Consider the following 27,443-nt stretch of genomic DNA (forward strand, 5'->3'; position numbering starts at 1 on the left):
AAAATGTACCCGAAATACGGAAGATGGGTGGTAATGAGGCCTGAAGACACCGTCCTTAGACGGTGCCTTAGGGCGCACTTGGCAGAGCCTCCCGCAGCTGGTTGTGTCCCTTTGGGGGACACACCTGTCACACCTGGGGAGGACGGGGCGTGAGTTGGACATCACAGCCCTCCCTTGACAGAGGAACTTCAAACATCCAGAAGTGACTGCTTGACAATCTGTTCATCACAAAAGGTGACTCAACACAGACTTTGAGGGGAGGACGGATACACGGTAAACGTTTTCTTATGATCTTTTTTTTCTTTCTTTATTGATATTAGAGAGAGAGAGGATGAGAGAGGACATTAACTGGCTGCCTCCTGCATGCCCCCCACTGGGGATTTGGCCCACGATCTGGGCATGTGCCCTGACCAGGAATCGAACCAGTGACCTCTTGGTTCATGGGTTGACGCTCAACCACTGAGCCACACTGGCCGGGCTGATCTTTTTTTTCGAATCCTCACACGAGGATATTTTTCTATTTATCTTCAGATAGAGTGGGCGGGAGGGAGAGGGAGAGAGAAACATCGACGTGAGAGGGACACATTGATTGGTTGCCTCCCGCATGACCCCACCCAGGGCCGGGGACAAACCACAACCAAGGTACATGCCCTTCACTGGAATCGAACCCGCGACTCATTGGACCGCGGACCGACGCTCTAACGCTGAGCCAGACAGGCCAGGGCGGTGATGGTCTGAGGGAACTAGGAGTCACTTCTCATGTGATGAGTCGACCTGTCTGTGTGAAGTACATGCACCCTCCTCCCTTTCTCCGCCGTTCCCAAAGATCTCAGATGGGTTCCTGCCTCGGCAGTTCCCGATGGCTAACACTCCATCGGGCCGCAAGCCTTCAGAGCCTGGACAGCGCCTGGAAGATGAGAACGTGTCCCGTGTCGCAGGGAGAGGCTGTGTGGATGTTGATGGCCCTTCGGGAGCCTTCTGAGGCTCCATAGAACGAACGCCTGCTTCGCCGGCGCGTACAGGCAGCCTCCACGCGGCGGGGCTCCCGGGGTGCGGTCTCAGGTCGTCCCGGGCTCTCCGGGGACACACTCGTGCGTCCGAGAGTCTCTGAGAATCAGGGCAGCGTGGACCCCCGCCCCCCAGCCAGTTGCCTCTGTGTTAGGTTCTTCTCTCCCCAGATCAAAAGGCTCTTCCCGGGATTGTACTCCATTAAATTTGAGTCTTGGTTATGTGACAGGGCCCCTTCCTCCGTCACCCTTCCCATGATCGGGTGTTACAAAAAAATACCTGTAGAAACAGGTGAAGAAAGGCTATTTTTGTCGGGCCACTGGAAGTCACCTTGACGACGCTAAAATCATTCTGCAGCAGGTTCAGTTCCGCGGTGAATTGTGTTGCCGTTATGCAGAGTCTACGTTTTACAGCTTCAGATTTGCCTCCATTTCTGATGGCTTCAGGAAATGCCTGGTCTGACGACTAAAACAGTCATTTCTTCCTCCCCTCTGGCAGAGGGTCTCATTCTGTCGGAAAGAGGGGTGTCGTCCGTGAGACCTGTCAGGAGCTGGAGTGATAAGCACAGCGGCGCGGTCCTGTGACGGTACCGCTGGCTGGTGCCGGTTTTCCTCCCTGTCAGTAGACATTTGTTGGTTGTGCAGTTTAGTCTTTTGACAGGTCTATTTTTAGTCTTTCACGGAGATGCATGTAGGTGAGCAGCATTTCTCCCTTTCCCCTCCACTGCGTCCATTCCCAGGGATGTTCAAGCCTGGGTTTCCTGCTCGGTGCGGACAGGCCGCCCTTCTGAGAGGACGTGGGAACGGACAGCGGCCCCGTCCGAGGGGCGAGGGGCTCGCCCTCTTCTGGAAGTGCTGGGTGCACTCCCCGTGGAGAAGGGGGCGTCTCCCCTGCACTGGGGCCTTTGTGTTCAGGCTTTGTTTTCAGTGCAGTAATGGAACACCTGAGCACACTGATTTCTCGGTGAAAGATTTTTTTGGTTTTACTTTTGCGGAGTTATCCCATATATATATTTCAGAGTTAAAAAGTCAGTGCTGGACAACCCCTGTCTGTGGAACGGGAGACGAGGTGGTGAAGGCACCAGGATTCCCCGGATCAGTCTGCAGATCCCACGCAGCCCTCCCCAGAATCCCAGCTGTCTGCAGAAACTGACAAGCTGATGTTAAGACGTATTTGGAAGTGCAAGGGCCCCGGGGTGGCCAAAACAATCCTGAAAAAGAAGAACCCAGTCGGAGGACTGCTCATGCTTCTGACTTCAGAACTTCCCACAAAGCTATCACAATCAGGATAGTGTGGTGCTGGCTGAGGATAGACCTAGAGCGGTGAAATAAAATTGAGAATCTAGAAGCAAACCCTTACATTAATGATCACCTGATTTTCAACAAGGGTGCCGAGACAGTTCAATGAGGAAAGAACAGTCTTCCACCAGTGATGCTGGGACAGCGAGAAACCACAACAGAAGAATGCACTGGGACCCCTACCTCACACCGTTATCAAAAATTAACTCAAAATCGATGATCAAAGAGCTCCACGTAAGAGCCAAAACTTTAAAACTCTTAGAGGAAAACAGGTATAAATCTCCATGACCTTGGTTTAAGCAATGGTTTCTCAGATATGACACCTGAACTAGAGACAATAAGAGAAGCAGTCGATACATTGGACTTCATCAAAATTAAACAGTTCTGTGCTTCAGAAATCCTTTTTAAAACGGCCAAGGACCCGGTGGCTATAACTGACTCAAGCCTACCTGTCTGTCCCTTCTACCAGTGGCCACTTCACAAAAGCTACACAGCGTGTCCTTATTTCCGTGGAGGGCTGCCACTTCCCTCTCCACGCCTCCGCGTGCGTCCCCTGTGCGTGGACGCCCTCCCCTTGCTCCCTGCCACGTCTTGCTTCATGGGTAAAGCTCCCCCTCTCCACGCCCTGTGCTTTTCCCGGTCGGCTCTTCACTTGGAGAGTTCAGATCACGTTGATTGTTGTGTGTCAGTTCTTTCGTCTTTTGGGCAGTGCCCAGTTCCCCCAAGGACAGTCTCGGGCTTGGTGGTGGAGGTGAGACCGGCCGTCCTCTCTTGGGAGGACACATGTGAGGGAAGGAGCGTCCACGTGGGAGGCGGGATTCCCTTCTGCACTCGGCTCTGGCTCGACAGGCTCCGCACCTCAAACAGATCACTCCTGTCATTATGTTTCTCTCTCCCACTACGAAGTGAGCGATGGGGGTTCCAACAACAAGTGGGGCCGACCCTCGCCCGCCAGGCTGACCTGGAAACTCGTGTCCACGTTTCATTCCCTTCGCATCCGCCAGCATTTCCAGCACCCGCGTGGCAGCCTTTCTGCGCTCGTCTTCTGCTGTCGTCTCTTGGGCACAGTTGACACCTGTTGTGTGCCCGGGGTTTCCCTGATGGCCCTTGGGAAGCTAGAGGCTGGAGTTTCCCAGGTGTGGTGGATTCTACCAGGTTCCCAGCTCTCGGAGCGGACGGTCCACGCTGAGGCTGAGGGGGCTTCGGGGCCATGCCGCACTCCGGGGATTTACGGGGCCGGGGATGATGTTGTTCGGTACCTGTCCTGTGCCAGGTGGTCACACGTGTGACCTCACTCACACCTTACTCTCCTCACCTTCCTTACTGGGCACTGTTTTCCTGTTTTCCGCGGAGGAAACAGGCAGGGCGCTGACGCATCTTGCCTGAAGCGAGAGGAAGAACATCGAGGTGTGTCCGTCGGTTTGCGCGAAGGGGCAGAGTCCAGAGCGCTGCCCGTTGACGGTGTAACACTCACAGCGAAGTGAAACCTGTCACTTCCAAGGGGCTCACTCTTTGGGCCAGTTTTGAGATGCTGGTTTTTGCTATTTCCTTCTCCAGCCTGGTAGGTGGCCTTTATGAGTTCCTGAATATGAATTTTTTTGTCTTCTTTTTCTTTTTTTTTTTTTAATTTTGGTGTGGTAAGAAAGGGAAAGATCTCTAATTTAAAAAAAATGTTTGAAGGGCATAAGTTGCCTCTGTGTACTGGTGTTTTCATAACTGGAACCTGGACAGGAGTAAAACCAGCTCGCTGACCATTTTCAGGACTCCCAGCTCCGCCAGAGCACCACCTACAGCCTGCACCAGCCCCAGGGGAACAAGGAGCACGGGGCCGAGCGCAGCGGCAGCCTCTACAAGAAGAGCGATGGGTAGGTCTGGCCGGCGGGGCTCACTCGCGTCTCTCCCTCCGGCGTCAGATTTCTAAACCCTTCTTCTTTTCCCTCCATTTCTCTGGAAGGATCCGGAAGGTGTGGCAGAAAAGGAAGTGTTCCGTTAAAAATGGCTTTCTGACCATATCGCATGGAACCGTAAGTATCTCTGTGAGCTCCCGGACCCTGCTGCGGGGAGTCGAGGGGCGCGCTCCGTGGGGCGAGAGGACACGGTCGCCCTGCGTGTGTCTTGCGTGTGTGTCTTGTGTGTGTCATGGCATTAGGGACGTCTTTTAAAGATGTTCCCTGCTGCCTAGCTGGTGTGGCTCAGTGTGGATGGAGCGTCGTCCCATGGACTGAGAGGTCTCGGTTCAGTTACAGGTCAGGGCACATGCCCGGGTTGTAGGCTCGGTCCCCAGTAGGGGGCGCACAAGGGGCAGTCAATTCATGTATCTTTCTCACATTGATGTTTCTCTCTCTCTCTCTCAAAATCAATAAAAACCTATTAAAAATAAAGATGTTCCCTGCTGAGAAAAGTTTGGGCTCCTCCAGCCGGGGAGAGCCAGGTCAACCTTCATTACCCACAGGCAGGTGCTGTTTGCCCCAGAGCCTGAGGCTTCTAGAGACAGTCATGAAGCCAGCACAGTCTCCCAGCCATCTGTCTCTGGACACTGAACGTCACCCTTGGGACGCTTTCTACTTTTCCAATCACGTTTACATGGTCAGGACTCTGGGAATCAGAAATCCCAGAGGAGAGAGATGACAGTCATTTCTTTCTAGAAACCCAGGGCGCTGCACCCAGCCTTAATCAAGTCCTTGCTCAGGTCACCTTCCCTGGTGTGATGGAATCGGGGGACCACCCTGTCGGCTGGTGGACGTGTTTTAAAGAGTCTACAGGCAGAGTTGGTTGCTATCTCGTTGCTGACGAGAGTACTGGTGATGGCTGGCGCTTAGCTCCCCAAGCCGGGGGCTGGTACTGGGTGCGCCTGGGCGGCCTCAGTCCTGGGAGTGACGGTAGTGCAGACCCCTTGGCCTCCCTCTCCTGCCCTCCCGAGTGTCCCAGTGCCCCTGTGAAAGGCAGCCCTGGGCAGGACACAGACAGGCTCCTCGGGGTCTATAGAAAGGTCATAGCTCAGAGTGGCGTCTAGAGAAACAGCCCCTCCCGGCACCCAGGAACTTGAAGGTGACCCAGCGGCAAGGGCTGTGTTCCCTTGGGGACAATCATTCTCCTGAGTCTGCTGTGGGAAGAGACGGCAGGACTAGCACGTGTCCAGTGCCGTCCTTAGAGATCTCACGGCCCAGCGGATGGACTGTCTCTCTCACCTGAGCAGAGGTCAGCTCTTTTCCCCTGCCCAGCCCCACTGCTTGCTGGGATCCCCATGCGCCCGGGCCGCGCAGCTGGGACCCCAGTGGGATGTTTGTTCCGTATAGACACGGGCCCGTGTGTCTGGGTCTGTGCCATCGACCAGGGGAAGCACCTTCATTCAGTCCCCATTCCTCTAGACGGGGTGATGGCCGGGGCCCTTCCCACTCTGGCATCTGTGTGGTTCGCTTTCCAGTTGTTTTCCCTCAGGTCCACCGCCTCGGGGCAGAAAACCTCCCCAACTCAGACCGAGTGTCATGGTAGGCTTGCTCCGAGCTCCGAAGGCACTCGGTATGTTCGCTTCACTGGACTGTTTTGCTAGACCCGGGGCCTCAGCTTCAGCCAGAGAAGTAAAAACAGGCCTGGGGATGCTCTGCTGACCGCAGACACGGGTTCGAGTCCTGCCACGACTTGAGCCGCCTCTCAGAAGACGTGTGGGCTTGTTTCCTGTCCGTCTCCACGGGCTGCCCTGGGTTGGGGCACAGAGTAGTTAGAGGTAGCTCCAAAGTTGCAGACAGCTCAGCTGGTCACCCCCTTGCATACTTAATGAGCTTTGTGGTTGTGGGGAACCCTGATCAGGGAGTCTCTGCTCTCTGGATGCTCGTCCTGCCTTGCAGCCTGGGCCGAGAACAGTCAGAGGAGTGGCAGGTAGGGGCCTGTCCCCGGCTGGGTGGCCCTCCTCCCCGTGCAGAGCGCCCCCCAACCTCCATGTGTCCACATGCAGCGACATGCATTAACCTCAGCCGACAGCTAGAGTGAGAGGTGCCTTTTTGTTTGGATTTGGCTCCTTGTGATAGCCTGCTGTTTCGCCAGCAGCTCCCTGACTTTGCTGATTTTACCATCGGGGGAAGGGGGGCGATTTCTCACAGACTTGAGGGTGCGACTGGGAGCCTGCGCGCAGCGGCTGGCGCTCCGCCGGGAGTCGGGTCTTAGTGTCAGGAGCGCGATGCGTGGGCACTGGTAGGAAGACCCGTTTCTTCCCAGGCAGCCTCCGGGAGAGGAAACCGCCCGTTCATGTTCTCGCAGGATCGGCGCTAACAAAGGAATGATTTGGTGAAAGCCCCGGTTGGGGTCCCCCATTAGCCAGGGCTGACTGCCTCTGGGCACTGGGCAGAGTGGTCCGTCGGACAGAATAGCTCTAATTAGACTGGGGACTGTTAAACTGGACATGTGTCTCCTGGTTACACGATCTGAATTTATTAAAGCAGTTGTCAACCATGCAGAAGGAAGACCCCAGACTTCCCCGTACAGGCCTGACAAACGGGAAAAATAGAGCAGCGTGGGTGAGACGGAGCTTCGCCAGGAATCCGGGCCTTTGCGGCAAACAGTCTGTTTTTACTCCGTCCCGGGCTTCTGCTAAACCGGGGCTTCTCAGGTCGGCTCTCTGGGAGCGCTGATGTCCGATGAGTTACATAGACCCATCCTGTAGACGAGTTCAAGGATGACACCATTCTTCTGTATTTACCAAAGTGCACCAGCCCCTTTCGCTGCCCCGTGTCCGAGACCCAGTGGCCGCCAGCACTTTGCAGGTCGGCCAAGCACAACACCTTCATGCACACAGCCAGTGTGCGGTCACGGGAGGTAACGGAAGAGACACAGCCTTTACATGGGCCGGACACCCGTGTTAAAAAGTGCTTAGATGTTCATGGTGTGGGCTCCTACCCAGCACTGTAGAAATACTGCGTGGGGCAAACCTAAGTTTACAGTTGTTTGTATGGAAAACAGTACAGTACCTAATAAATAATAATACAAGAATAACTTTGTGTGCTCACAGCTGTAAACCTGCTTTGCCCACCCCTGTATGGTGTGTGGGTTCCCGCACGAGCCAGGTGGTTCTTCTATTGGTAACGATCCACAGTTGGATTAGTGGTGCATTTCCTGGGCATTGTCCAGGTGTGCAGGACTGGGCAGAGGTTGGAGCCTTCGTACACTGGTTCCGGGCGGTCCAGACACTCTGATAGGCATTTCTAGACCGTGGAGGATAGTCAGTGACCCCGTCTACGAGGTCAGGTCAACATGACCACGATCCTGCAGAGTCTAGCACAGCCCTTAATTCTGCTTATCCGGACAGACTTCCTTTCATGGAACCCAGGCAGGTCACACTGCAGGGACCTGTCCGGTGTCAGTGGAGAGGGGTCCACAAATGCTTGAGGATCTCAAGGTCAGCCCCAGTGTAGACGTGTGTGTGTGTCGTCCATCCATCTATTAATCCCAAATCCAAGCTTTCCCAGGTCCTGACACGGCTGGTGGCCTCAGGGAAGGGTGACGAACACGGGACGTCCAAGACGTTTCATCCGACCTTTCCCTTAGCAGCTTGGTAGGTGGGAAAGATAAGCCCGTTCGTATCGGGAGATTTTTTCCCCCGAGATTTCCGAGAGGCGTTTTGCCAATTAGAATATTTTTCTGAAATTCTCTTCTTACCCTCCGCATTTTGCTTCTTTGGATGAAATAGGGTATTTTTTGGGAAATTGTAATAATAGTTATTTTGACACATTGCTGATAAAAATATATTGTGACGACTTGTTACCCTTGTGTGTCTGTGGGAGGTGGCGAGGGGCACCGTACGTGAATGAGGTTTGTTTTGTGGGAACTCAAGCGACAGATGGTTGGCACTGAGGATTACGAATCTGTTATCTGTCATCACTTCAGGAAACAGGGAAGATTATTTCTCTGTCATTTCTGTGCTGTGACATTGCTTCTCATGGGAGTGTTTACGCTCAGAAAAATACTTGTAAGATGACCAGAAATTGAGCTGTGTGCCCACGTCACCTGGGTAGCCATCTGTGTGTCAGTAGGGGTCAGAACACAACATCTCGGGCTTTAGCCATGGAGCATATTGGTCTCAGGGAGTCCACTGCCATTGACCTCGAGGCCAGCGTCCCTTGTCGCCCTGTCTGGCTGGGTGTTGGGCCACTGAGTGTCCTCACAGGGAGGACCAGCTGCCCTTTGTGGAGCCGAGCTTTGAGGACGTGCTGTGATGTGCCTCTGTCGTGGGCTCCTGTGTAAAACCTGTCTTCAGAAAGCTGTCTTTGCAAACTAGGGGGAACCCTGCTCTTGCTGTATTTTAATGGGGAGTGATACTGTGTGATTAATGAGGAGTGATACTATGTGATTAATGAGGAGTGATACTATGTGATTTTCTCATCTCTCCTACCCATCTCCGTGTTTTATGTGTCCCCCCCACCCCCAAACAGGCTAATCGGCCTCCTGCAAAGCTAAACCTGCTAACATGCCAAGTGAAGACCAGCCCCGAGGAGAAAAAGTGTTTCGACCTTATTTCACGTAAGTTTCCTGCTCAGACCCTGAGCCACAGAGGGTCATTCTGGACTGTCCTCCCGGACTTGCGCCTCGTTCACGCAGAGCCTTTTACAGAGTCGGTGTGGCGGAGACATGCCGGTGTCCCGGGTGACATTCGTGCTTGCTCACCCCTCCGGACGATTGGCCTGCTGGCCCTGACTGCCCACCGCCCTGCTCTGCTCCGGGCTCTGTAAACGCAGACCAGCTCCCGGCCTCCGTTTTCCTGTGTGGAGATTATACTGGATCAGCCTCTAAGCCTAAAATCCCTTCCCCGCCTTCCAAAAAGGGCGATTCTGTCGTGGGAGCCTCTGGGACCCACCCGGCGACGTTAGGAATGCTGGAAAGGAAAGGATGCATCTCCCGCAGGCCCGGGAAGCTTTTGTTGTTGAAATCAGTCTGTCTGCCGACCACAGGGCATCTTTCTGCCTCCACGTGGGTTTCCCTCGGGGCCTGCCCGCGAGCATCGCCGCAGACCGTCTGCCGGGGTGACTGTTCGCTCAGCGTCCCCTGCGGAACAGGGGGAGGGACCGTGAAAAGCCACGCGAGGATGGGCGCTGTGTGGGGCGGTCCCTAGTGCCTGGGCACAGGCGCGACGTTCGTAGAGGAAAACTGGCCGGCGCATATTAGGAAGGGTGCTGGCTCATGGCTCCATGTCCCCAGGCGCGGGCAGCTGCTGCTCGAGATCCCTGTGGGGCTGTTACCGAGGACCCAGAACTTACTACTGTATAATTTTTTAATGTGTTTTTATTGTGGTTTTTTTTTTTTAGAGAGAGATGGAAACCAATGTGAGAGAGAAACATCCACCGGCTGCCTCCTGCACGCCCCCTACTGGGGATCGAGCCCGCCACCTGGGCACGTGCCCTGACTGGGAATCGAACGGGACCTCTCAGTCCATGGGATGATGCTCAAGTCACTGAGCCACTCTGGCGGGGCTGTTTACTATATAACTTAACACTCGCGGCAAACTCATCTCCACCTCGTAAGGTGAGGAAGTGGAGGCCCGCGGGGTGAACCCACGCACCCCGTTTTCCTGTTGCCACGCGCTCAGTCCTGACTGAGACCCAGGAGACCCCTGAGCGCTGTGACGCGGGGAAAGGGTTTGGGTGAAAACCACTCCCGGGAGAGGGCATGTTCGCGCCTTCTCAGGGGCGCAGGTGTTCTGAGTGCCTCCCCAGGAACAGTCACTGCTTGTCACTGCTCTGCCATCTGGAGCAGAACAGAGCGAGCACCTCCATTCCGCTTCCTTTCTGCTCTTTAAATTTAACATTCTTTTTCCTCTTTGTTTTGGGCTGATTGTGGACCGAAGCGTGTCCGGACGTCCCTCATTCAGGTCCCCCGATACAACATCTTAGTACAGTTGTTCAAAGCACATTGCACCTGTTATCAGCATATGAACAGCTGTCACAACCAGGAAATGACTGTTGGTGTGATGCTGTGAACTAAGAATCTTACTCAGATTTCACACTTTTTCCTCGGTGCCCCTGTTCTGTTCCAGGGTTCTCTCCAGGGTCCCCCAGTGCAACCAGCCAGTGATTTCTTCCTAGTCTCCTAAGGCTACAGCTGTTCCGAAGGCTTCCTTGACTTTCATCACCTGGGTACTTTTTTTTTTTTTGAAGCGTATTGATCAGTTTTATGGTCATCGGTTTTTGGGTCTTGGCTGCTTTCCCGTGACCGAGGTTGTGTTTTGGGCAAGAACAGCACAGTACGTACTCTGTCCTCTGCGTACAGGGGCCAGAGGCCCAGCAAAACCTGGTGAACGTTGCCGAGGCCGGCAGTGCACGGTGTCAGGTGTTTGGCCCCATTGTTACTGGACAGTCCCTCTTGCTCTCACTGTGTTTGTGACATGCACTCCCACAGTGTGTCGTTGTTAGAATTTTCATGATCTTTTTTTAAAAAGGTCAGAAAATGCCTGGAACACTCGCTTTGGAAAAAGCTTTTACTTTTCAAGGGGCCTTAACAATTATTTGGGGGTGGCTAACTCTTTAGCAAGTGTAAGAGAACTAAAGCTTTTGAAAGGCTGTTGATGGCCCGGCCGGTGTGGGTCAGTGGTTGGGCATCGACCCTGCACCAAGAGGTCGCCGGTTCAATTCCCGGTCAGGGCACGTGCCCAGGTTGTGGGCCCGATCCCCAGTGGGGGGCATGCAGGAGGCGGCCAATCGATGTTCTCTCTCATCGGTGTTTCTCTCTCTCCCTCTCCCTTCCTCTCTTTCTAAAATCAATAAAGGGGGAAAAAATGTTTTTTAAAAAAACAAAGCTCAGGTTTTGGGAGCTGCATTGCTTAGACTGGAACCGAGGGACAAGCCAGTTCCTCTGTTTGGATTTTGAAGCCACAATTACCAAGCAAGGGCAAGCATGTCAGGGACACGAGGGGGTGCTTGACTTCATACGGATCGCTCCCTTCCCGGTGCAGAGCCCAGGTCACTCCTGGTCAGCCACGTCGGGAGTCTTCACGGGCTCACTCTGACCCTCCTCTCGCACGCAGATGACCGGACCTACCACTTCCAGGCGGAGGACGAGCAGGAGTGTCAGATGTAAGTGCTGTGGAGGTGGCCTCGGCTGGGACTCGGCGGCCCCTGGGAGCTGTCATAGCCTCTCTGCTACTTTTCCAGATGGGTGTCCGTGTTGCAAAACAGCAAAGAAGAAGCTCTGAACAACGCGTTTAAGGGAGACGACAATACCGGAGAAAACAACATAGTGCAGGAACTGACGAAGGAGATCATCTCCGAAGTCCAGAGGATGACGGGCAATGACGTGTGCTGTGACTGCGGGGCGCCAGGTGACCCAGCCATTGACGTCCCATCCACTCCGCACAGATGCTTCCTGCGCTGTGTGTCGACCGTGTGGGGAGAGGGAAAAGGGGAGCCCGAGAGAGCTAAAAGGGTTTCAGTGCCTTTGGAGGAAACTGCAGCACAGAGGGAGGGTGAGACCAAGGTCATCCGGCCCTTGTATGAGCTCAGAGGCTTCTCCGGGGATTTACCTCCATCCGCCTCCGCATTGACTGTGAGCGCTGTCTAGTCGGGGACCCTGCACGAGCCGCTCACCCTGTCAGGTGCCTGGAAAACGAAGGAACCTTCGTCTGGGTTGTTTGCGAGTTCCTCCCAGCTGTCCACAGTCCACATAATGAAATGTTTATTTCTGCATTTTGGCAAAACCTGTTAGATGCTTCATTTCTGTTTGTTTGTTGTTTTTTTATCCTCACCCGAGGACATTTTTCCATTTTTTGTTCAGATAGAGTGGGAGGGAGAGAGAGAAACATCAATGTGAAAGGGACACATCAAGTGGTTGTCACCCACACGACCCAACCAGGGCCGGGGACAAACTGCAACCAAGGTACCTGCCCTTAGCGGGAACTGAACCCGGGGCTCTCTGGACTGCGGGCCGACGCTCTAACCGCTGAGCCAAACCGGCCAGGGCAGATGCTTCATTTCTAATGGACGTAGCCCATCATGTAGACTTTAGCCACTAGTATTTTTAAAGTTTGTGGAGTTGACTTATTCTAATTAAGACGGAACATGGGGACTTGAGGGAATATGGAACCACCTTTTCTGAGCATGTATAAAATGAGAAAGATGGGCGTGGCTAGAATAGTCAGTTACCCTTTTACTTCTAATTCTGTGCCAATTTTTATAAACAACCAAAAACAGAAGTAAAAGGGAGAGTTGAGAAATGCCGGAAGGATCCTATTATCCTGAGGCTATATTTGGGGATAATTTGAGTAATGACCTCATGGGGTCTTGGGCCCATTTAAAAATATCTCCTTGCCCTGGCCGGTTTGGCTCAGCAGTTAGAGAGAGCGTCGGCCTGCGGTCCAGAGAGACCCAGGTTCGGTTCCCGCTAAGGGCACGTACCTCGGTTGCAGTTTGTCCCCAGCCCTGGTTGGGTCGTGCGGGTGGCAACCACTCGATGTGTCCCTTTCACATCGATGTTGCATTTTCTCTCTCTCTCTCTTCCTCTTTCTTCCTCCCACTCTATCTGAACAAAAAATGGAAAAAGTGTCCTTGGATGAGGATAAAAAATAAATAAATAAAATAAAAATATCTCCTTGCCCTGGCCGGTTTGGCTCAGTGGTTAGAGCATCAGCCCACAGACCAGAGAGTCCCAGGGTTGGTTCCCACTAAGGGCGCGTACCTTGGTTGCAGTTTGTCCCCGGCCCCAGTTGGGGTCGTATGGGTGGCAACCAATCGATGTGTCTCTCTCACATCGATGCCCCCCCCCCCCCCCCCCCGCTCTATCTGAAGATGGATGCAAAAATGTCCTCGGGTGAGGATTAAAAAAGCCTTGTCAGGGTCTTGTGAGATCTCTTGCATCTTATCTTTAAGGGAGTGGTAAGTAGTGAAAAGGTAAGGATAGTGTTTGGCCTGCAAACCATGTTCACAAAGAAGTCTCTGTGCATTTTTGTTCTAAAATGCTAAGACAATATGGGTGATGTAAAAACCTGAAATAAAGTAGTCTAAGCGTACACCCGTATCTACCAAAAGCACAGTGTAGTCGATACAATAGATAGAATCAGCCTCATGAGTGACAGATGCCCAGATGTAGTTCCTAACATGAAAGATATTTTTTATAATTTGAACATTTAAAAAATGACAAAGGTTGTGCTGTTTACTTGCTGTGTGTTTCTAAGGGCAAGAAGCAGTCCTAAAGAGACTTGTACTCGGCTGTGACAGTATACTCCAGTTTTATCTTGAATTCCCCATTTTCAGTAAAGTCAGCATCTGTTGCCAGGCATTTCTTTAGTACCCACTGTGTGCCACACACACAGTAGAATGCTTCGGTGAGGAGGGCACACTGAGGAGAAACATGGCTGTGCATCAGGTCAAGGCAGGGCTGCAGTTTGGTCATGTCCACGTCCAGCCCCAGCAAGACCCTTCTGAGCAGTGTGAAGGCCCGTCCTGGTCACGTCCTGGGGCCCTGCATGTGTTCAAACAGTGAGGTTGTACATGAGAGGAACTGTCATTTCCAAAGCGCTCAGAATGAGAGCTATTACTGGCACCGAAGTGCTGACCACAGAGCACGGCATCAGCGCGCAGTCGGTGTTCTCTGTCGTTCTCGTTAGCATCTTAGTGTGTTCAGAAGACTTGGGTGGCCTCCTTTTCTCTCCCCACTTTGCTGGCGTGATCAGATTGGTGATGGGCGTGGCCACTAGAGGGCACCGTGTGCTCTTGTTCTCCTAGCACCTGTCACCTAATGAATGAAAGGGTGGGGAGGTGGAAGGTTAGGAAGAAGGAGAGAACAGACAATGGTCAACGTGTGCGTTGAGTGTAAATTGGCGGCGATGCTGGTGGAATGTAGGTTCTGGCTGCATCAAGAATCCAAAACATGCTCGTGCTCAAAACTCCACGTTCAGTGACTGTGCCAGGACGGTGGTCTGACCCCTGGCCCTCTACTTATCTCAAGCTCCAAGTTCTCTGTTCTCTCCGGCAGATCCCACGTGGCTGTCCACCAACCTGGGCATTCTGACCTGCATCGAGTGTTCTGGAATCCACCGGGAGCTGGGGGTTCATTACTCCAGGATGCAGTCCCTCACGTTAGACGTCCTAGGAACGTCTGAGCTGCTGGTAATGTTCAAATCCTTGGTTTCGTAATGGACATAAATGGAGCTACAAGCTAACCTGTTATTTTGCCTTTCGAATCCATTTTGGCTTCTTGATTTTTCCCTGAGCTGGTGGCTGTTGATGTTTGCCAGATGGATTTGGGCAATCACAGACTCATTGGTAATTCCTCCTTCCTAGCTACTAGGTACTGAGGTCACGTCTTGCTGCAGAACTTTATTCTGAAATGAGTAAAATGAAGTGGCACCCAACAAGAAGCGTTGAGACTGGTGTGTGTCGGGTATGGGATGGTAGTTTCGTCTAGCTCACCCCATTCATTAAACGGACAGAACCCAAGGCCTGGGGCAGCCAAGGGCTCATTCCCCTGAGTCACCAGCCAGTTCCTGCCAAGTCTGTGGTCACCACTTGGCTCGGTCTCTGGTGGACGTTTCCTCTTCCCTTTACTGTTGACCTTTGGGAGAGATATTGGTCTTTGCTTTTATTGCCTTTTTTTTTTTCCCTAAAAAAGTCTTTCGTTCTCGGTGCAGTGATCACACACAAACCCTTGCGGCAGAGATCGATGTCAGGAGGCGGGGTCCTTTCTGTGGAGTGACTTTCAGAATAGCCAGGAGCAGGGCACAGCACGCCATCCAGAGTCCGCAACTGCTGGTTAAAAACCAGTGCTTGGATTTTTTTCTTGGGGTGGCTGGGCGTCAGCGCATTGTAAGTGGATATTGATTGCCATTGACTTTAATGTCAAGAACAATAGTCTTGACAGAAAATCAATGACTGCGGTCAGTAGACCTCTCACGGGGCCATCAATCTTATTGATGAGCCCCCTGGATCCGGCATGTCTGAGCTTGTAATGCATCTGCACTGCTTGGTGAAACCCTTGTAGTCTTCCCAAGGAATTCCTTCGTGGTGTTGAGAGACCAAGTGGTGAGAAACCAGAGTGGACTCTGGGAGCCCAGTTAGTAACACCCCTGATCAGTTCAAGTTTAAAACGAAGCTCCATGACCCGAGCCATGTGTTATCCGTCTCACACTGGTTACTGTGAGTGTAACCACGTGTGCCACACGTCGTGGGACTGGGGTGTGCAGTGGTACCGTGGGTAATGGGCCAGGGCACAGATTTGAGACTAGCACAGTATAGTTTCAGAGACACACACTCCTCAGTCAGCTGGTAAACTCCTCACTGGCCCTGGTAAACTCTGCAGTCAGGTGGTAACCTCCTCATCAGCCCTGGTGAACTATGGCAGCTGCTGGACTCATTTTCTCAAAACAATGGGAAGGTTAGGTGATTGATGGAGAAGTAATACTTGCTTCCTCTGTACTGGGCACTTTGTGGAGCACCTCAGTGTGTTCACTGATTTACCCTTTACAGCAGCCCTAGAACCTTGGTAGAGACCCCCACTCTACAGAGGAGGAACTGAGCCTTAGAATGTTGATATGCCCCTGGTTCTGTGGTTATCAGAGAGCCAGATCTGGGGCGGGGGGCCCCTTGAACCTCGCGCAAGAGCTCACACTGGTCACGTGTGAGGCACCTGGGACACGGGCCTCTGCGGTGGGTCGTGTTGCCCTGTGTCACTGCTGCCCCCCACCCCCCATCTCCATCCTCAGCACATGTTCAGCAGCCAGCTCCCTGGGCGGAGGAAGCCCTGCCTAGTCCTTTGAGGTTCACCCCCCACCCCGGCCATACCAGGCTGCCAGCGTGAATCACTGGGCAGGGCACCGCGGTGCAGTGAGTTCGCCCTCGGATACAGTGGTTGTAAGGAATGTCCGAAACGTAGATAGCATGACCCGTAGTAAAGTAACTAGGAAGTGGTGAATTTTGAGTATTTATTCCTTTTTAACATATAGTTTTTTAAATTGTGGGTTTCTATAATGTAATTTTAATCATGGCTTTCACAAGCTGGTAGGAGCCTGACCCTGCCACGTCTGTGACCCCTGCTTAAACAGGTCTCAGAAATTTAACTCTGACCCTCATGACCTTCAGCTGTTGCCTCCTGAAGAGGAAACAAAAGGTTGAAAGAAAGTCATGCTGAGAAGATGACACGACTTCTGAGCCCTGGTCCGGGTCTTAGTTCCTGTCTCCAGAGCCTCTGTATTTTCAGAGGAGTTTCCAGTTTGACCGACTCTCGGCCATTGTGGAGACGTCGGGCAGAGCCTGCTGAGTAATGTCTGAAGATATTTTCAGTCTAGTCTCTGGCGTAGTTTTACACTCTGCCTTCTCGAACTCTCCCTTTGCTTCAGGGTTATCGGAAAGCCAAAGGGAGAGGCCCTGACTCCGGGTGTGAGTACACATTTGTAGGGCACGAGAGTGCGAGCCTGTTTAAAGTACTTGGTTATTTTATTTTGCTCAGACAGATGCCTGAACAAAGGATTTTCTCAAGCCCTCGTGTGTGTGCGACACGTGCTAAACACTAGACAATATTAGCTATCATTAATTCCCCCTCCATGATGATTTTAGTGTATTTATTTATTTTTCTAGTTTTGTTCATCCTCCCCCGAGGATATTATTCCATGGATTTTCTAGATAGAGTAGAAGGGAGGGAGGGGGAGAGAAAGACATCAACGTGAGAGAGATACATTGGGTGGTTGTCTCCCGCACGACCCCGCCCAGGGCTGGGGATTGAACCTGCAACCCAGGTACATGCCCTCGACTAGCAATCGAACCTGTGACCCTGCAGTCCGTGGGCTGACGCTCTGACCGCTGTGCCAACCCGGCCAGGACCTCCGTGGTGATTTTCGCAGAATCCTTTCAGAAGAGCGACCCCTGTGCCCTAACGTGTAAATCTGCAGCGTGTCCCCCCTGGTCGTCTGCTCCCTTCATGGGCTGTCAGATTCACAGAGCAGTGGTGTCAGCGTCTTCAGTGTTTCCTTGTGCCTCGGACCCCTCGGTGCCTTGTTGCAGGAGGGGACGGAGTGTCCGCGAGGATGCAGCCCGAACCGAGGCTCTTTACGGCGGGTGCCCCTCTGCCCCTCGGGCAGGTCAGGATGGGGGCCCTCACTCAGCAGCAGCAGGCGCCTGGCCAGGAACTTCATTTTCTGGCTGGCCTTGCGTTCCTGAGAAAAGAGGTACCCCTAAAACCCTTCGGTCCTCCCAGGTGGCCGCAGCCTACTCCTCACGATAAAATTCCCTGAATTCTTTCCTGGTCTTGGGTTTGCCAAGAGTTTCCCCGGACGGTCACCATTTTTCATTTGTTTGTGTCTCCAAGCTTGGTCGGCATGTTACCGGAACGGACTTCTGCAGCAGCCCACGGTGGCTGGTGAGCAGTGAGCCTGCCTCCCTCCACCTGCTTCTAGACCCACTTCCCCTTGAGTGGGGAGAGACCGCGGGTGGGACCGTCAGGGAAATCCTGCCCTGTCCCCGCGATACCGCACACCGCCTCTGGTCCTTGGGTTTCCGGCCAACCTGCTTCGGAAGACCTCACGGGCAGTGTCGATTTTAGAAAGACCAGGTTCCTCCTCAACACAGAAGATCCCCTTCAGCGTTGGTTTTCAGGCCACCGTCAGGCAGCAGTAGTGATACAGGATTCTAGTATCGTGTAGTCAATTTCACATCACAAATGAAGTTGGTAAAGGAAACTTAGATATGATGAAATTGAATTTGAGTCAGTGATTTAAAAAGCATCTTCCATCAAATTGAAGAGCGGGGTCACGACCCTCAGGGGCACGTGTTCCCAACTCTGGCCTCTGTGGTGAGGGACTTCACGCAGGGCCGGGAGAACGGTCGTCGTGGCCCTGTGACCGCCCTGCTGACAGGCATGTGCTGCCCCGTCCTCCTGTGCCGTGTCCCCGTGTCAGTACAGACACCTTCTCCAGCTCCTCACAGGCTCGTGATGGCCGTGCACAGTGCCCAGCACGCTGGATGGCTCTGCTCTGCACTGACCCGTGGCCGGGTTGCTTCTCCGAGTGACATACCACTTACACCCCAGCCCCCTGGGTCTCACCTGGCGCCCTGCCTGCCCCGAGCGCTCAGAGTCCCGGGGATGGTACCAGGGAGGGGGAGACATGGGTGTAGGGCCTGCTTGACACCACCTTCCCGTTTCCATGGCTCCCAGCCGCTTGGCCTGCTGGGCCTGCTGCTTGCTGTGACCCTGCAGCCTCCACTCGCAAATGCCTTGCTTTGTGGCTGGCCCCAGAGGTGTTCTCCAGCCGAGATAGTCGCCGGGACTTGGCTGGACTGTGAGGCAGCTCATTTCCCCGCGTGGGCCGCGTGGGAGGCACGGATGTGGAGGCTCCCTGGGCCAGCTGTCCCCGCTGAGCCAGCCAAATCCAAGCAGAAGGGAAGCGCTATCTGAGTCCCGGGGGATTCTCGCACCCCTCTCCCATCTGCTGTCACAGACGAGGAGGCGTGGGGGACCCTCGTCACCGGGTTCTGTGACTAGTTCTGTCACTCACCTGAAAACGTCCTGTGCTTGGCTCGCGGATGGTGTCCAAATCCTACTGCAAGATGAGGCATCAAATCAAACCTACTCTCACCAGGGCTGCGACACAAGGTGCCGTCCTGGGTCTGCCACTGAAGGCCCGAGAAATCCTTCATGGCGTCCGTGCCGTGGCCCGTGGGCCCTGTTGCCTGGCGTGGCGTGTCACCCCGACCACCAGTCCGGCTGGGGAAACTGCAGTGAGGAGCCTGGGGGCTTGCCACCTGACGCTGGCGTGAGGATGGAGGCAGGGTGGCCAGTGCCCATGCTTCGGGCCAGGAAGCCTTGTCCGCGTACCAAGGGCAATGTCCCATTAGGAATGCCCCTCCCTGTTAGTAAGCTGTCCACGCGTGGGTCCTGGGGTCCTTCGGCATCCCTCCCACCACCCCCTTCGCTGTTCACATTACGGGAAGTTCGAGCGTGTCCCTTCAGCCAGCGCCCCGGGAGGGAGAAGATGCTGGGAGACAGCAGCCCTTCCTCCAGGCCGGCCCCAAGACCCCTCTCTTCACACCCCTTGTTGGCAGTAGAAAGGTCCGAGTATCACGCCCCAGAAAGGTCAGAGTGTCGTGCCCCAGAAAGGTCCGAGTGTCACGCCCCAGAAAGGTCCGAGTGTCGCGCCCCAGTGCGTTGTTTTCAGCTGGCGATGAAACGGCTTCTCCCCACAGCCCTGGCCCGGGGCTCCCTTCGGGTTTCTTTGTGTCGTGAAGCAGGGAAGCAGCCGACAGGGTGCTGGGCTGGGTGCCGGGGTCGATGAGAACCACTCGGTATTTGGGGGCCCGCTCACCGCAGTGCTGGCTGCTGCACCGTCGGGGAGGCCCCACTGACAGACCGTGTCTGCTGCACCCCACACGGTGCCAGGTGCTCAGCATGAATTAAAACGTGTCCACTCGAGTCTGAACAGGTCAGAAGGTTGATTGGCAAGTCAGGGCCTTCCATTTGGAGCAAGCATGTTACATTTTTAGCACTTCCGTCTCCTGAGTGCTGTCACCTAAATTGTCCCATTTTATCATGATTACAGCCCGACGAGGTAGGTATCATCCCATCTTACTGATGAAAAAATCAAAGCCCGGGCCAACGGACATGCCAGCTGCCCCAAAGCCAGGCAGTAGAGCCGGAATAGGGACCCAAATCTGGGCTCCCTGGCCTAAATGAAGGTGGTTGGGCAGTTTCACTGAAAGTGTGGGTTTTGGGGGCCTGGGTGAGGGTGGCATCCTGCCTTGGGCCCGCCCAGTTCCAGGGCGTTGTAGGAGAACACTCCTCCGGAACAGGCATGCTGTGTCTTACGTGGAGTTTTATGGGTACCTCTGGGGTTTGGGTTTTGTCCATCTTTATTAAAGGCAAACCACTTTATTGCTCTATTTCTTAGTGGCCAGTAAGTAAGTCATCCAGTGGACGAGCAGTGTGTAGCAGTGGGGGGCATTAATAATTGAGCGCCCTGAAACGGATGTTTGTCGTTGCAGCTTGCCAAGAATATTGGGAACGCAGGTTTTAATGAGATCATGGAGTGCTGTCTCCCCGCCGAGGATTCGGTCAAACCCAGCCCCGGCAGCGACATGTGAGTATGGGGCCGGCTGTTCTCGTCTGAACCCAGGCTGGCCTTGGACCCGGGTCCTGAGGGGCAGGAGAGTAACAGGTGTGGGTGCAGCGATTGTTCCTTTAGGGACTAAATCAGCCTTTGTTGGGGTTTTTTGTCGTTGTTTTTTTCTCCTAAACCTTTTGGGGTGTCCCGGTATAAATTGGGGGTGGCTGTTTTTCACAGGAAGAGGCCACAGGACAGCCGACGTGGCTGAGACTCTGGGTCTGTGAAGGAGGGGTGGTGAGTGTCGCCCTCTGCTGGTGGCCTTTCAGCCCGGGGCGTGGAGTCACTCGGGTCTCTCCGCATATGTTCTGAGCCGCTGGGAGGGCTGGTTGTCCCAGAAACGTGATCATGTATCGCTCTCTTTCCCCTGTCCTTGCAAATGTGGAGTGTGTTTCCTTCCAAGAAAAAAAAAAAAATGTTTTTGTTGTTTTTGTTTTACTGTTGATACAAAACTTGATTGAGAAGCTTTTGTGCTCCTCGGACATCCAGCTGGCCCATTGAGACAGAGCTCACAACACGAGACTTTGCTGCCGTCTTATCACGCACAGTGTGAATCCCCCAGATCACACTGGTCTTTGAGAAGGGGGTGGGGGTGGTTCACGCGGTGCCTGCCGGCCCCTGTTAGACTTCAGCCCTGGTTGGTATAGGTTGCCCATCTGCCCGCAAGAGGTCTGGGGTGGTCTCCCTGCTTGAGTATGATGCACAGTGTGGCAGAGGAAGGGGAGAGGGGGAGAGAGGTCCCCGGGCCATAGAGACGGCGCCTGCGTTTAAGCGGTGAGCGCAGGGTTGGGGCAGGAAGGGGAAAGGAGAACGGTGTGATGAGAGAAAGTAGAAAAATCCGTCTGCCGAGGCAGCATTTCTCTTGGAATAGCCTGAGGTAGATTTGATAGCAAGGGTCCTCCTAAGGGTCACTGGGCAGTGAACAGGGAACAGTGGATTTAAGAGTGACTTACAAACAGGTGTAGTGTACGGGCCCTTGGCAAAAGCCGGGAATTTAGATTTTTGCAACCGTTTTGTGGGAGCGTGTCTTTGGGAAGCGGAAGTGCAGGGTCTCTGTTCTTTTGTGTTCGGGCGCAATGACTTAATACAGTGGGGGAGCTTAGACAGTGGCAAGCATGAACAGGCACCCTGTCCCGGACCACCCACCCTCTCGGGTGTCAGGTGTCAGGTGTCAGGTGAACGCTTTGGAGTCGGTTCCTGCTGAAGTCCTGTAGCAAATATTTCTGTGGTAGCATTTCCTTGAGACAGTCCTGTGTGGGTTTAGATACTAGGTTACAAAGTTGCTATCCTCTCTGTAAAGGTCTGCTTGTCAAATCTGTGTTCTTACCTGATCTGGAGAAAGGCAGCACGGGACATAGAAATGCCACCTCTGTGCCCTGGCCAGTTGGCTCAGCGGTTAGAGCATTGGCTCAGCAGTTAGAGCATTGGCCCGCGGACCAGAGTGTCTCGGGTTCAGTTCCTGCTAAGGGCATGTGCCTCGGTTGCAGTCTGTCCCCGGCCCCAGTTGGGGTTGTGTGGGTGGCAACCAGTGTATGTGTCTCTCTCACATCGATGTTTCTCTCTCTCTCTTCCTCCTTCTCTCCCTCCCGCTCTATCTAGGAAAAAAAAAAAAAAGCCAGCTCTGACCTGGTCATGGGTCCCAGGCAGGTGTGTTAACTTCCTGGAGCCCTGTCCTCTCATGGAAGCAGGAGGCAACGCTGCCCCTCACAGCCACGGGGCATCAGCCACAGGGCATCCGCCACGGGGCATCCGCCACGTCTCACTTGGTTGGGGTTGGGCCACAGCAGGCCGATTCCACACTCCCCGAAACATTCGGCTCCTCTGAGGTCAGGTTTCAATTGGAGTGACCCCAAGGATCGCTAGAAGATCCTGTTCGGTAGAGGAAATGTCACCACCTGGTGTGACGTGTTTATGTACTGTCGATTGACACCCGCTCTCACAGTGTCCCAAAATACTATACTGTTGGTCAAAAGTATATAATAACTGAGCCCTGGCCGGTTTGGCTCAGTGGTTAGAGCGTCGGCCTGCGGACCAGAGCGTCCCGGGTTCGGTTCCTACTAAGGGCACGTACCAAAAAATTAAAAAAGAAAAAAAAAAAGTATATGATAACTGATTTCTTCCAAGTACTCAGGGCACCTTGTAAAGGCAGAGATCTTGTTTATTCTAAAATGAAGACCGGCTGCTGGGAACTCAACGATATAAATGTTGTATCCGCATTGAGGTCCCACCCCGCAACTTTAGCACAAATAAAAAAGGAAATTTGTGCCCTGGCTGGTTTGGCTCAGCGGTTAGAGCATCAGTGTGTGGACCAAAGAGTCGCAGGTTCCATTCTAGCCAAGGGCATGTGCCTCCATTACGGTCCGTGCCTGGCCCTGGTTGGGGTTGTGTGGGTGGCAACCAGTCTATGTGTCTCTCGCTCATCGATGTTTCTCTCTCTCTCTTCCTCCCTCCCTCCCTTCCACTCTGAGATAAATGAAAAATATATCCTCAGGGGAGGAATTTTTAAAGAAAGGAGTCCTGGCCGGTTTGGCTCAGAGGTTAGAGCATTGGCCCAAGTACCAAAGAGTCGCAGGTTTGATTCCGGTCAAGGACACATACCTTGGTTGCAGTTCAGTCCCCAGCCCTGTTTGGGGTCACGCGGCAGGCAACTAATCAACGTGTCTCTCTCACACGGATGTTTTTCTCTCTCTCTCTCCCCCTCCCACTCTATCTGAAGATGGGCAGGCTGGTGAGGATTTTTTTTAAAAAAAAAGGAAATTTGCTCCTTCCCCTCTTCTATCTTCTAAAGGAGGATGGCTGACCTAGGTAACGGCAGAATGCCGCCTGCTTGCATTCCTCCTCTGCTGACCTCATCGCTGGCCTCCGTCTGCTCGGAAGCATCCTCTCCCTAACGCGCTTCATCCCACTTTATAGTATCCCTGGGTATCTCCATATATTTTTCCGATAAACGGCATCTTACTGGGTTTGTATTTCCCACCCCAATATGTTGCTCGTGGTGGGAAGTACATGTTTAATGAATCAACAAGTCAAAGGCGAAGGCCCAGCTCCGGCTGCTGGCTTCTTAGGCGAGCTGGAGCTCTGGGCCGGGTGGAAAGGAATGTGTGCTGCTCACTCCATCAGGCGACACACCATCTGGCGACGGCTCTGGCGAAGGGGAAGCCACAGACGGTCTCGCGGCCTGTGCGAGCCGAGAGGGATGTGGGGGGCTGAGAGAGATGTAGGCAGGGGAGGGAAGCGTGGTCTGAGTCCGCTCAGAGGCCAGACCTGGTCCTCTCCCGGGCCGCGGGACCTCACACCGCTCTGCCCTCCGGACGTAGAAGCCCTGCTTCTGCACAACATGCAGATTGTGTTGTTGTGTCACCGTCACTGCTTTTCTCCAAAAGCCTAAGCCTTTCAGAAAAACGTGAAGGGGGGGGGATCACACAGCAGCAGGTGGGCAGGCAGACCACCCTGGGGAACACCTCTGACAGAGGCCAGGCGGTGACCCGTGAACAGCTGTTGCAGGAATGTGGGTTACCTAGGAGAGAAGGCACAGAAGGCATGCAGCCCTGCAGAGGGAGCTGGGTAAGCAGAGCCGGAGGCACGCAAGAGGTGGAAGGGGAAGCTGCCCGGTGGGGCTGGAGCACAGCTTCAGGGGGGCGAGCGCAGACGAGGCCGGCTCGGCAGGCAGGCTGAGGGCAGGCGGCCCCGCCCGAGTGTGGGCTGTCCACCTGCACAGCCCGCACCTGGGACTGGGACGAGGCCGCAGGACCCCTCTGTTGGAGACTAGGTTTCATTGCTTCTTTGTTTGTTTGTTTTTTCTTTATTGATTTTGGAGGGAGAGAGAGAAACATGGATGAGAGAGAACATCGACCAGCCACCTCCTGCACGCCCCGCACTGGGGATTTGGCCCACAACCTGGGCGTGTGTCCTGAGCAGGAATCAAGCGGGTGACCTCTTGGTGCAGGGTCGACGCTCAACCACTGAGCCACAGCGGCCGGGCAGTCTCATTGCTTCTAGATGCTGAAGGTGTCACCTGAACATGGGCTGCACACAGTCACATGGCAGCTGCCTACCTGACGGAGCTTTCTGTGAGGGTGGGGCCGGATTTTTTTTTTTTAAATTGTTATCTTTCACCCCATGAGGTAGCTCAGTGCATTGAGCATCATCCCAGGGACTGAGAGGTCCCAGTTTGATTCCCAGTCAGGGCACGTGCCCAGGTTGCGGGCTCGATCCCCAGTAGGGAGCGTGCAGGAGGCAGCCGATTGATGTTTCTCATATCGATGCTTCTGTATCTCTTTCCCTTCCTCTCTCTCTAAGAAAACCAATAAAAACATTTTTTTTTTAAATTATTATCTCCCTGGCTGGTTTGACTCAGCAGTTAGAGTGGCGGGCTGTGAACTGAAGAGTTGCAGGTTCAAGTCCCAATCAAGGGGCACGTACCTCAGTTGCAAGTTCGACCCCCAGCCCCAGTCAGGGTCATGCAGGAGGCAACCAGTCGATGTGTCTCTCTGACACTGATGTTTTTCTCTGTGTCTCCCTCCCTCCCACTCTATTTAAAAATCAGTGGAAAAATATCCTCGAGTATTAAAATAAAAATGTTATCGATGGGTGTTGGGTGTTTGAATCGAGGCCCTGCATCGCTTACACGGCCGCTGTGTGTGCCCTCAGGAATGCCAGGAAGGACTACATCACCGCCAAGTACATCGAGCGGAAATACGCGAGGAAGAGACACGCGGACAGTGCGGCCAAGCTCCACAGCCTGTGCGAGGCCGTCAAAACCAGGGATATTTTTGGGTTACTCCAAGCGTACGCAGATGGCGTGGATCTTACGGAAAAAATCCCACTGGCCAATGGACATGTAAGAGCGTGGCAAGGCGTGACCTAGAAATGCCAACCGAACGGTGGAATTCTCTGCGGGAGGTCGGCATTGAGTTCTAGGGGAGCATTAGCACCTCCTGGGCACTCGGGGCGCCTGGTGGCCGGGCCTCAGCTGCAGCTCCAGGGCCCACGTGGCGGAGGAGAGCTGATGGCCTGGTGTACCCCTGCCCCCTGCTCCTTGTCCTCCCCCCGAGGGAACCCAAGCGGGAGAGACAGCTGTTTCCTGAGGAACTTTCCTGAGAGAGAGTGGTCTCACTGTCAGGGTCCACCACGCCACAGGTCATCGTGTCCTGTCTCCCTCCACGGGTAGCCTGGGGCACGCAGGGGCTGGGGATCACCTCTTAGCAGCTGAGAACGGAGCCCACGTGTACAGCATTCCAGCCTAGAGAGAAATGAGGCCACACGGGCCAGGCAGGGCGTGCTCAGCTCTGCGCTGCACCTCGGCCAGAGCAGGCTGTGGATGTTACCTCCCCCTGCCCCCCGAAACAACCCTCCTGTGGTCTCTTCCCCGCTCGCCAGAACTTCCTTTCAGAAAGGGCATTGGTGGCCATGTGCCCTAGTGTGAACTGCACACAGTCCAGGTGGCAGTAGCCTCGATGGCCTTAGCTGTGAGCAGGGAATGAAAACCGCGTCCCTGTTTTTGAAATACACGTTTCTACGTATCCAGGGAGCGGGTGTGAGAAGCTGGCAGACGGGAGGCCTGGCAACATCCCTGGAGTCTGCCCCAGACCCCTGCCTACAGGCAGTGGTGTGATACAGGGGCGGGGACGGGGCGGGGGAGGACTTGGAAGTGAAACCTCTGAACCACCGTCATATCCTGTGGAGTAAGGACCCGGGGGACCCGTCTCTCAGCTGCAGGTTCCCACGGGCAAGGGGCTGCCAGGAGGTCGCGGCCCCGTGCTGCTCAGGGGTGAATGTTTGGAGGAAAGAATGAAAGGCTGCGGGAGAGGGTCGGAGGGAAGTGGGAGGTCCCCTCGGGTCCTGGATAGCTGCCGCTTGCTCTGCAGGAGCCGGACGAAACCGCCCTGCACCTCGCCGTCAGGTCTGTGGACCGGACTTCTCTGCACGTGGTCGACTTCTTGGTTCAGAACAGGTGGGTGTTCTAGACTCGGGGAGGTGCTTGGTTTGGTTCCTTGGGGTTTCTGGGGGGGGGGGGTCAGGGGCTGTGGGGCCGAGATGCTGGGATTTTCCCAGGGCTGAGCATGGGCTGTGGGGCAGGAAAGTGCAGTCCTGCAGAAGCCTGGAGAGGGAGGAGGACACCCTTCAGGGTCCGCAGGCTGCAGCTTCTGGTCTCTGGGACCGGGGAAGCAGTCTGCTGCCCCCCAGTGGTCGAGTGGCTTGTCGCTCAACCAGGACACATGAGTGCCTGTCTGGGGTGACCTGGTCTTGCTTGGCGTTGGGAGATCTTTGGAAATCTCACAGTTCCCTCTGAGCCTGTCTTAAGGGCCAGACTGGGCCAAGGAGGCTCAGTCGGAGGAAAAGTGACTTTCAGCTTTACTGCTGCAAGTGTCCATAATAAGATGGAAAAGCTCCTGTGTCCATCTGTGGGACAGATTGGGCGAGTCACGCGGGCTTCCTGTGGCCTCTGGGCCCTGGTGGGGACGCTGGAGAGCCAGGCGGCAGGCACGTGGTGGTCCGGGGCCCCTGCCTGGGTGCAGCACGCGTGCCTCTCGGCCATCGCTGTTCCCCAGTGGCCTAAGTCAAGGGCACCCTGTCCACACGAGCAGGGCTGGTCTGGCCCACCCACCTTGCAGGAGGGTTGACCGTAGTCCTCCCAGTGGTCCTGATGGCTCGCTGCTCTCCTGCTCATGCCTCAGTCCCCTACCCGGGCAGCCTGGTCCTCTGGCCCGTGTCTCACTGTTCTCTCTCTCTCCCTCTCTCCCTCCCTCTCTCCCTCCCTCCTGGTGCCGGCCAGTGGGAACCTGGACAAACAGACCGGGAAGGGCAGCACGGCCCTGCATTACTGCTGCCTGACCGACAACGCTGAGTGCCTCAAGCTCCTTCTGCGGGGCAAGGCCTCCATCGAGATCGGTGAGTCCGCCTGCACCACCTCCTGTCCGCGCTCCCGTCAGGCCTGAGGACACGTGAACTGTGCCCTCTGAGGGAAGGGGCCTCCCTCACCTGTCCTTGGTGCTGCTCAGCAGCCTTCCCCCATCCTGGGCCTTCCATCATCAGCAGTGGGGTGTGGGTGATAAGGCAGAGGAGAGGGCCTGGGC

The 27,443-nt window shown here is 54.5% G+C and overlaps 1 protein-coding gene across 4 annotated transcripts in view; it reads left to right on the forward strand.

Moving 5' to 3' along the window:
* The window catches only part of ASAP2 (ArfGAP with SH3 domain, ankyrin repeat and PH domain 2), a 152,103-nt gene that overhangs the window by 106,531 nt on the left and 18,129 nt on the right, over positions 1 to 27,443 (forward strand). For all 4 annotated transcript variants that reach the window (XM_036262821.1, XM_036262823.1, XM_036262825.1 and 1 more), the window contains exons 10-19: positions 4,068 to 4,171; positions 4,261 to 4,330; positions 8,729 to 8,816; positions 11,314 to 11,362; positions 11,441 to 11,607; positions 14,256 to 14,389; positions 20,249 to 20,343; positions 25,018 to 25,207; positions 26,235 to 26,320; positions 27,143 to 27,258. In XM_036262821.1, coding sequence (XP_036118714.1) covers positions 4,068 to 4,171; positions 4,261 to 4,330; positions 8,729 to 8,816; positions 11,314 to 11,362; positions 11,441 to 11,607; positions 14,256 to 14,389; positions 20,249 to 20,343; positions 25,018 to 25,207; positions 26,235 to 26,320; positions 27,143 to 27,258 — 1,099 coding nt within the window. The remainder of the gene's footprint in view (positions 1 to 4,067; positions 4,172 to 4,260; positions 4,331 to 8,728; positions 8,817 to 11,313; positions 11,363 to 11,440; positions 11,608 to 14,255; positions 14,390 to 20,248; positions 20,344 to 25,017; positions 25,208 to 26,234; positions 26,321 to 27,142; positions 27,259 to 27,443) is intronic.

The sequence above is a fragment of the Molossus molossus genome, unplaced genomic scaffold, assembly GCF_014108415.1.
Source record: "Molossus molossus isolate mMolMol1 unplaced genomic scaffold, mMolMol1.p scaffold_m16_p_15, whole genome shotgun sequence".
Lineage (NCBI taxonomy): Eukaryota > Metazoa > Chordata > Mammalia > Chiroptera > Molossidae > Molossus > Molossus molossus.